The 9,683-nt window shown below is 47.1% G+C and overlaps 1 protein-coding gene across 1 annotated transcript; it reads right to left on the reverse strand.

Annotated features, from left to right (window-relative positions):
- Positions 1–284: 284 nt before the first annotated feature.
- LOC147109284 (uncharacterized) lies at positions 285–9,313 on the reverse strand. The gene is made up of 2 exons (XM_086004201.1): positions 8,116–9,313; positions 285–678 (listed from the first exon to the last, which is right to left on the reverse strand). The coding sequence occupies exons 1-2, from the start codon at positions 8,722–8,724 to the stop codon at positions 673–675; spliced, it is 615 nt and encodes a 204-aa protein (XP_085860327.1). The 5' UTR covers positions 8,725–9,313; the 3' UTR covers positions 285–672.
- Between the last annotated feature and the right edge of the window lie 370 nt (positions 9,314–9,683).

Raw genomic sequence — 9,683 nt, forward strand, 5'->3', positions numbered from 1 at the left:
AAGAGGCCGAGGACGGAGAGGTCAGAGTGGGAGTGAAGCAGAGAATTAAAGTGACAGGGGACTGGAAGCTTGGGGACACCCTCCAGACTGAATAGAGGTGTTCCGCAAAGCGGTCACCCAATCTGCGTTTAGTCTCCCCAATGTAGAGGAGACCGCATCGTGAGCAGCGAATACAGTATACTAAATTGCAAGAACTACAAGTTGATGTAAGCCCCCAAAGTGCGGACCAAGTGATATACAGGGTCGGCGTCACTAGCTTGTCGAAAGAAAGACAGACCCAATAATTGAAGTAAAAACGGTTTATTCAGGCCTGGGGAGCTGTGGCTCTTGCGTCCCAACACAAGGCTCCGACTCCACCGAATCTCTTGAGGTTTACACAGTTATACACATATTCCGAGACCTCCTACTCCAGAGGTCCAATCGATTTAAAAGTCTATACATTAATCACTAACTAGGTGTGTCCAACTTATACAACGTAACCTATAACATAAGTTTCACTTTTCACTGCAGGGGCCTGTGGCCCCTCTGATTTCTTGGAAATGAGTCATCAGGACATGTGATTTCTGAGAAACGAGTCCCTCTCTCTCTTGACCACGACTAAGTTTTGTTTTTCCAGAAAAGGGTTATGTCAGTGTCTCTTTTTGTAAGTTTCATCTCTCTAAACTGGTATGGTCATTTCTGCAATTAAACATACGAATAATTAGTACATTTCATCTTTAAACATTTTGCTGCGCAATTGCGTTCTACTAAACGTGCCCTGTTACGCTCATTTTTAAATCTTACTTCACAAGTAAATCGCTGTTTCACCTGGTAGGAGTGTTTGGGGCCCTGGACAGTGGAAAGGGAGGAGGTAAAAGGGCAGGTGTTGCATCTCCTGCGCTTGCACGGGAAGGTGCCGGGTGAAGGGGTGTTGGGGGTGATAGAGGAGTGGACCAGGGTGTCGTGGAGGGAGCAGTTCCTTCGGAATGCTGAAAGGGGAGGTGAGGGGAAGATGGTTTGGTGGTGGGATCACGCTGGAGGTGGCAGAAATGGCGGAGGATGATTCGTTGAATGTGGAGGCTGGTTGGGTGAAAGGTGAGGACAAGGGGAACCTTATCGTGGTTCTGGGAGGATGGGGAAGGTTTGGGATGGTTCTGAGAGACCGGAAGGAGTGGACCTGGAGGGAGCACAGCGAGAGCGGAGCAGTTAAAAGGAGCAGTCCCGAGCGGCAGGAGCCTGAGACCGGAAGGAGCGGACCCGGAGGTAGCACAGCGAGAGCGGAGCAGATAAAAGGAGCAGTCCCGAGCGGCAGGAGCCTGAGACCGGAAGGAGCGGACCCGGAGGGAGCACAGCGAGAGCGGAGCAGATAAAAGGAGCAGTCCCGAGCGGCAGCAACTCAACAGAGGCAGCTTTTGAAAAAGTGATGTCAGAGTAAAGAATGTGACGTCGGCACAAGGGAAGGAGCTGATTGGTGAGTAGCTGGTGAGTGTATCTTTTTTTTAAGTTTCTAAGTTTATTTCTGCTAAGTTAGTTAATAGCCTGTTAAATAGAGGGAAAGAGCTGATTGGTGAGTAGCTGGGGAGTGTTTTTTGTTAAGTTTTAAGTTAGTTCTTAGTCTATTAAATAGAGGCGTGGCAGGGCAGCTCAGCCCCATGGAATGCACATCCTGTGCCATGTGGGAAGTCCTCGACGCTTCCCATAGCCTGGATGATCAAATATGCGGGAAGTGTCGCCAGCTACTGCAACTTGAGCTCCTGGTTTCGGAGCTTGAGCGGTGGCTGAAGTCACTGCGGTGCATCCGTGAGGCTGAGAGTTACCTGGATAGCACGTTTCTAGAGGTGGTCACCCCGCAGCTTAAGAGTATGCAGGCAGAGAGGGAATGGGTGACCGCCAGACAGAAGAGGAGGACCAGGCAGGTAGTGCAGGAGTCCCCGGAGTGCATCGTGCTCTCCAACCAGTATTCTGTTCTGAGTACTGGTGAGGGCGATGGTTCCTCTGGCGAGTGCAGTCAGAGTCAAGTCCACAGCACCACGGATGGCTCAGCTGCAAGGGCAGGGGGGGGAGGACAAAGAGTGGAAGTGCAATAGTGGTAGGAGATTCGATAGTTAGGGGAGCAGACAGGCATTTCTGCGGCCGTAGACGTGACTCCAGGATGGTATGTTGCCTCCCTGGTGCCAGGGTCAAGGATGTCACTGAGCGGCTGTAGGACACTCTGAGGGGGGAGGGTGAACAGCCAGAGGTCATTGTCCATATCAGTACCAACGACATAGGCAGAAACAGGGATGAGGTCCTGCAGGCAGAGTTTATGGAGCTAGGAGAGAGATTAAAAAGCAGGACCTCAAAGGTAGTAATCTCCGGATTACGCCTGGTGCCATGTGCTAGTGGATACAGGAATAGGAGGATAGAACAGATGAATGCGTGACTGGAGAGATGGTGCAGGAGGGAGGGCTTTAGATTCCTGAGGCATTGGAACTGTTTCAGGGGAAGGTGGGATCTGTACAAGCTGGACGGGTTACACCTCAACAGAGCCGGGACCAATATTCTCGCGGGGAGGTTTGTTAGTGCTGCTGAGGAGGGTTTAAACTGGCTTGGCAGGGTGATGGGCACCAGCATATAGGAGTAGAAAAGAGGAATAAGGTGCATAAAAGAGTGAGGGTGTTGGATAGTACTAGAAGCGGTAGTAGTACCATATTAGATAGGAGCAGACAAAGAAAGACTACAAAAAATTCAAAAATGGGTTTAGAATGCATGTACGTAAACGCACAAAGTGTGGTGAATAAGGTTGGTGAGCTACAAGCACAATTAGTCGTGTGGCAATATGATGTGGCAATAACGGAAACGTGGCTCAAAAACGGTGAGGACTGGGCACTTAATATTCAAGGGTACAAGGTGTTCAGAAAAGATAGGGAAGGAAAAAAGTGAGGTGGGGTGGCAGTGCTGATTAAGGAAGACATTGTAGTGTTGGAAAGGGAGGATGTTCTTGAGGGGACAAGGACAGAATCCATTTGGTTAGAGCTGAGGATCAAAAAGGGTATGATCACGCTATTGGGAGTATTCTACAGGCCTCCAAATAGTGAGAGGGAGGTAGAGGAGCAAATCTGCAGGGAAATCGCAGAGATATGCAAGAGCTATAGAGTGGTGATATCGGGGGACTTTAATTACCCAAATATCGATTGGGATAATGCTAAGGTAAAGGGAAAGGTGAGGGAGGAATTTCTGAAATGTGTTCTTGGCCCAACTAGGAAGGAGGCATTGCTGGATCTGGTGCTGGGGAATGAGGTGGGCCAGGTCGACCAAGTGTCTGTGGGAGAACACTTGGGTACGAGTGATCATCGTATCATAAGATTTAGGTTAGCAATGGAAAGGAGCAAGGAACAATCTAGAGGGGAACTTCTAAACTGGAATAGGGCTAACTTCAATGGGATGCAAAAGGATCTAGCCAGGGTAAAATGGAACCAAAGACTGACAGGAAAAACTGTAACGGAACAATGGGTGATCTTTAAGGAGGAGATGTTCCAAGTACAGGCTAGGTACATTCCAACAAGAGCGAAGGGAAAGGGAACCAAAGCAAAGGCTCCTTGGATGACAAGGAAGACAGAGAAGATGAAACAAAAAAAGAGGGTGTATGATGCATGTCAGGTGAATTCTTCAAGGGAGAACCAGACCAAATACAATGGCCCAGAAATTCGGGTCGGGGGCTTCCCGCGAGTGCAAGCCCCCGACCTGCACTTACATTGCGCGCCGGCCGTTGAGCTGTGGGCCCCCGTGGAATTGCGATCCTGGGCCTCCTCCAACTGCCGGCGCGCAGTGCTTGCGTATCCCAGGGGCGCAGTTAGTTCGATGCGTCCCCTGGGATCACATGGGCCATGGAGAGCCAATGGTAGCAGGGAATGCTTCATTCATAAGTTTGACAGGACCTGTCAAACCTATAAATACTGCAAGCCCCAAAAATCACTAAATCTTCAAATAAATTTTTTAAAAACCATCACATTTTTAAAATAAACTATAAATTACATGAAATAACTATTCAAAACAATAATTTAAATTTTTGAAAAAATTAATTACATTTTCTAACGGGGCTAAAAATAAACTTGCCTTTCTTTAAAGTATTTAAAAATAATAAACCTGTGGAAAAAATATTTTAATTTTAATTAATTCACCACTTAACTTGCAAAAAGCAGGCCTTGCGACTGCTTTTTACATGTCTAACTTCTGAAGACTTACCCTCCCGGGAAAACCTGCAATAAAAACGTAAGTTCGATGTGCACGCGCTGCCTCTCCTGCGCACGCATTCGACTTCTGAACCCCTTCTTTCAGGGGAACGGAAGTGCCGGTTTCCCGTGCATGCGCAGTGCATGCAGGAAACCGGCACTTCCATTGGGCTTACGGGTGAGTATCCCATGCGTACTCACCCGTGGAGACCCGAATTTCTGGGCCAATAAGTTGAGAGGGGATGTGAAGATGAAAATAAGATTGGCAAAGAGAGAATATGAGATTAGAATGGCAGTTAACATAAAAGGGAACCCAAAAATCTTCTACCGGTATGTAAACAGTAAGTGGGTAGTAAGAGGCGGGGTGGGGCCTATTAGAGACAAAGAAGGTGATATATGCTTAGAGGTGCAGGGCAAGGCTAGAATACTGAACGAGTACTTTGTATCAATGTTTACTAAGGAGGTGGATGCTGACAAAATATCGGTAGAAGTGGAAATAGTCGAAGCAATGGAAGGGGTGAAAATTGATAAACAGGATGTACTAGAAAGGCTGGGTATGCTTAGAGTGGACAAGTCGCCTGGTCCAGATGGCTTGCATCCCAGGTTGCTAAGGGAATTGGGTGAGGAGATAGCGGAAGGGCTTGCCATAATTTTCCAATCTTCCCTAGATGTAGGGGAGGTGCCTGAGGATTGGAAAGTGACAAATGTGACACCATTGCTCAAGAAAGGGTGTAAGGACAATCCTAGTAACTACAGGCCGGTCAGTTTAAGATCAGTGGTGGGTAAATTTTTAGAAACAATAATCAAAAAAAATTACTGGGTACTTGGAGAGGTTTAAACTAATTAAGGAGAGCCAACACAGATTTGTAAAAGGCAGATTGTGTTTGACGAATCTAATTGAATTTTTTGATAAAGTAACAGAGAGGATTGATGAAGGGAATGCAATGGATGCTGTCAACATGGATTTTCAGAAGGCGTTTGACAAAGTACCACATAGAAGGCTGGTTAACAAAATTGAGGCTCATGGAATAGGTGGGTCAGTGGCAGCTTGGATAAGGAATTGGCTTAAGGACAGAAAACAGCGAGTTGTAGTAAATGGCTGTTTTTCAGACTGGAGGATGGTAGACTGTGGTGTTCCCCAAGGGTCAGTGCTGGGGCCACTGCTTTTTTTGATATACAGTAAACTCTTGTTTAAACGGCACCTAATCATCCGGAAATCTTTAATAACCGGCAAAATAGATAACCGGTAATCTTGCCGAATCCATCCAGCACTCGTTTTGTCGAGTCCGAGTCTCCCGCGGTGGCTGAGTTAGTCAGTGGTTTTTATTTTTGTTTGTGTTAAAAATTGCCTACCTCTCTGTTATCCAGAATTTTTCATCAACCGGCACCATCCTGGTCCCGTAGGTGGCGGATACGAAAGAGTTTACTGTCTATAAATGACCTGGATATTGGAATACAGAGTAGAATTTCCAAATTTGCCGATGACACCAAACTTGGGGGTGTGGCAAACAGTGAGGGTGATACCAATCGACTGCAACAGGACATAGAAAGGCTAGCAGAATAGGCAGACAAGTGGCAGATGTAATTTAATAGAGAAGTGTGAGGTGATGCATTTTTGCAGAAGGAACAGGGAGAGGCAATATACACTTAATGGGCCAGAAATTCCAGGCCAGAAGCGTGAGTACGGTCGGCTTACTCACGCTTCTGGCCGTTGGAAATGCCGGCGTTCAGCATGAACAGCGCATGCGGGGAACGCCGGCATTTCCAGACCTCGAGCGCGTGCGACTGCACAGGCAGCGCTTGCGCAGTGAACTTCGTGGATTTCATTCATGAAATCCGTGAGGTTAAGTCCTTAGAAGTTACACTGAAAAAAAGCAAGTGTAAAGTGGTTCATTGGCTGCGGAGGAAGATATATTTTATCGTGGAGCTTTTGAAATGCAATATTTTTGTTTGGGAAAGGGAGGGAAGTTATTTTAAGAAATTTTAAGTAAGTTTTAAAGTTAAAATGTTTTTTTTTTTTAAAGGGTTTTCAGAACGGTAGGTAGAAGGAGCAATTGTGGCTGTGTGAATGGAATGTGAGAATGAGTTATGTATGTATGTCCACATATATTCCTTTACGTATATGTATGTATGTTTTATATTCCTTTACTATGAATGTATGTTTTTAATTATGATTTTCCAATAAGTTACTTTCTCTGAAAGTCATAATTAAATAATACATTCATACACATAAGTAAAGGAATATATACATAACACGCAAAGGAATATATACAGACATACATACTTTCAGAAGCTCCACGATAAGAAATATCTTCCTCCGCAGCCTCTGTAGCAACTGTACCCATGCTTTTTTCATGTGTAAGTTGTAATGACTGGACCTCACTGAAAGCATTAGTGAAAGCGGCGAATTATACTGCGCACGCGCTGCATGTGCAGTCGCACGCGTTCTGCCTCTGAACCCCTTCATTCAGAGGACAGGAAATGCCGGTTTTCCCCACATGCACTGTGCATGCTGAAAACCGGCATTTCATCCGGCCAGATGCGTAAGTACCCCGACCGTACTAGCGCATTTGGAAGGGAATTATTGGGCCAACATTTTACATGTCAATAAAATAAAAAATTTAACACTTGCACGACTTGCCCCCTTGCATCTGCGACTGAGGGTCCAAGGAGGTGCATTGCGCAAGAGGTCATCATCGGACGTATCCTCACACTGTTCCCTTTGGGGAACTGTATGAAGTGGTGGAAGGATTTATGGCCGTGATTAACGCTCATTCCGTGACCGTAACCATCTTTGAACCAGCCATTAGGGTGGTTAGTCCTATGGCGGGAGGGTTTTACGGGCTCCCACAACCCATCTGAGGGGGGGGGGGCCACCAACACCCACGGACGCAAGTATCCCGCTGGATGTCCACCCAGAATTTAAAGTTGGAGCTCCGACTCCACTTGCCGGGACTGTCTGGAGTGGGGTTCAAAACCCTACTCCTTCTGGCCCAGCGGAGGGGATGCTTACTGCTACGCAAAAGGCCCACTCCGCACAAAAGGTGACACCCATACGTTTCCTGCGCCTTTTCCCTCCCCGTGACTGGAGCCCTATGCTGCCATTTCACGTTGCTAATTGGATTGGGCATTTGTCATAGCGGTAGGATCCCCGCCGCTGGGCCAGATCAGGGTAGGGTTTCGAACCCCGCTCCAGACAGTCCCGGCAAGTGGAGTCGGAGCTCCGGCTCTAAATTCTGGGTTGACATCCAGTGGGATATTTGCGTCCGTGGGTGTGGGTGGCCCCCCCCTCCTTGTATAGCTTGTGGGAGCCCGTAAAACCCTCCCGCCATAGGACTAACCGCCCTAATGGCTGGTTCAAAGATGGTTACGGTCACGGAATGAGCGTTAATCACGGCCATAAATCCTTCCACCACTTCATACAGTTCCCCAAAGGGAACAGTGTGAAGACACGTATGACGACGACATTGCTAAATAAATAAATGGAATTAAAAAAATTCTTTTAGGGCTTTTAAAAGTCTTTAAATTGCTTTAATTCTCTTTAAAACTACTTCAGATTACTCAAAATAATGTAAACATTTAAATTTTTTTATAAAAGTTACCAAAATCTTGAAAAAACTTCCAAAAACCTATTTAAACTGCTGCTTTGCATGTAAAAAAGCAAAGCAGCTTGACAGAAACATTGGGGGCGTGTCCAGTGAAACTGAGACCTCAAGGGGCGTGTCTCACTTACACTGCACGCTCCTGGGTCCGCGCTGGCTGCACTCCTGGGCGGCGTGACGTCATACGCTGCCCGGGATTCTTGTTTCAGTTTCTGGAAGTGCAGGCGTCCCTGGAGCTGATCGGCAGGAGCGCGGGGTAAGTGCAAATACGGGGCTTGCACGCGCTGCAAGCCCCGTTCTGGAATTTCTGGCCCCTTGTGTACCTTGTTGTACTTTTCCTGTGATGGCTTCCTTTGGTTGTTGGTCCTTTGGTTGTTGGTCTTCTTCCCTGACCGGCATACCTTAGCTATGTGACCCAGTTTGCCACATTTCCTACATTCCTGGTTCTTAAACCAGCATTGGTTCTGGTCATGTGTTGTCTTCTCACAACGATAGCATTTTGTTGTTGTCGAGGTAATTTGATCCACACTGAGTGCCGCTGTCTTTAGCTGCTTTTCCGCAGTTCCCTTCGCTGCGGCTTCGTGCGATGCTGCAATAAGGACAGCCCTGTCAAGTGTAAGGTCGTTCTCTTCGAGTAGTCGCTTTTGCGTTCCTTCCTTTACCAATCCGCACACGAACTTGTCTCGCAATGCCTCTGTCAGATTCCCTCCAAACTGGCAGTATTTCGCTAGTCTACGCAGTTCGACCAAGTATTCTGTGTTGCTTTCGTCTTTCCGTTGCGTTCTCGCATAGAATTTGAATCGTTCCGCCAACATCAACGGTGTGGGGTTCAAGTGATCCTTCAGAACAGCCACAATATCATCGAAAGTCTGATCCACCGGTTTAGCTGGTGCTAGTAGATGCTTCAAGAGCCCGTATGTCTTCGCGCCCATCGAGTTTAGCAAGGTTATAGCTTTGTCATCTTCTTCTATTTTATTGGCCGGTCGCCGTCTAGCTGTCTCACGACGCCGTTGCGTCCCCAGCCTGTCTGTACCGCGGCTTCCTTGCTCCACGCTGCCCCAGTCTCAGCGCCTCTGGACCCGACTTCTGTCCGGCTCCTTTCCCCCTCGACCGTGGTCGAGTGCACCGCCCTTATCCTCCAGTTATTCTTTTTACTTTCCCTTACTCACAGTCATCGTGGCCGCCTTGCTTCTCGTGCTGATCGGCTCACTCCTCACCGTGGCAGAAGGGACAGTCAGTGCCTGTTGCTGATGGAAGTCTTTGTCTCTAAATTCTTCCTCCTTTCTAGTTCTGCAGCCTCGAGTTATTTCCCAGCAGAACGACGAGGGCGGTTGCCTCTTCTCGACGCTCGTTAACTGCTTCGGACGTATTGTTGCCGCAGGGTACGATCGGACTCGTCGCCACTGTAAAGTCTGTGGGTTGTTTAGTTAATTAATGCACAGACTCCAAGAGTAACTTAAAACAGGACTTTACTATTCGAAGGTCAGGGCGAATCTGCCAAATAATCCTGACACAGCACTTATATACCAGTGTGGTCACCGTCGGTATTACAGTATACAGAAGCCAACAAAGTAGTGCCACACCTAAAATAGTTCTCTTAAAGGTGAACGGTTACATACAATGGTTTTCTTAAAGGTAGACGGAGACATACACTACAGGGGTCGCTTTAAAGCTGCAATTAGTCGAGTTTGCATAATATTGTTATAATCCACATAATGCTTTATTGGTGGCTGGCCCTGCTGTGCTTGGTATATTGTGTACACATTTGAGTCCACTGCTTGTTATAGACATATAATGTTATAATTCATCGAATGTTATGCAAATTTGCATGGAGATAAAATAATATTATGTGGCATTTCAGCCCAACAACAACCTGCAAATTGGAGCTTAG

This window comes from Somniosus microcephalus, chromosome 12, assembly GCF_052327205.1.
Source record: "Somniosus microcephalus isolate GS21.2 chromosome 12, FLI_Smic_1.0, whole genome shotgun sequence".
In the NCBI taxonomy this organism is placed as follows: domain Eukaryota; kingdom Metazoa; phylum Chordata; class Chondrichthyes; order Squaliformes; family Somniosidae; genus Somniosus; species Somniosus microcephalus.

Bases quoted from the DNA above. Each gene is read 5' to 3' on its own strand.
- LOC147109284 (XM_086004201.1), bottom strand. From the start codon at position 8,724: ATGGGCGCGAAGACATACGGGCTCTTGAAGCATCTACTAGCACCAGCT.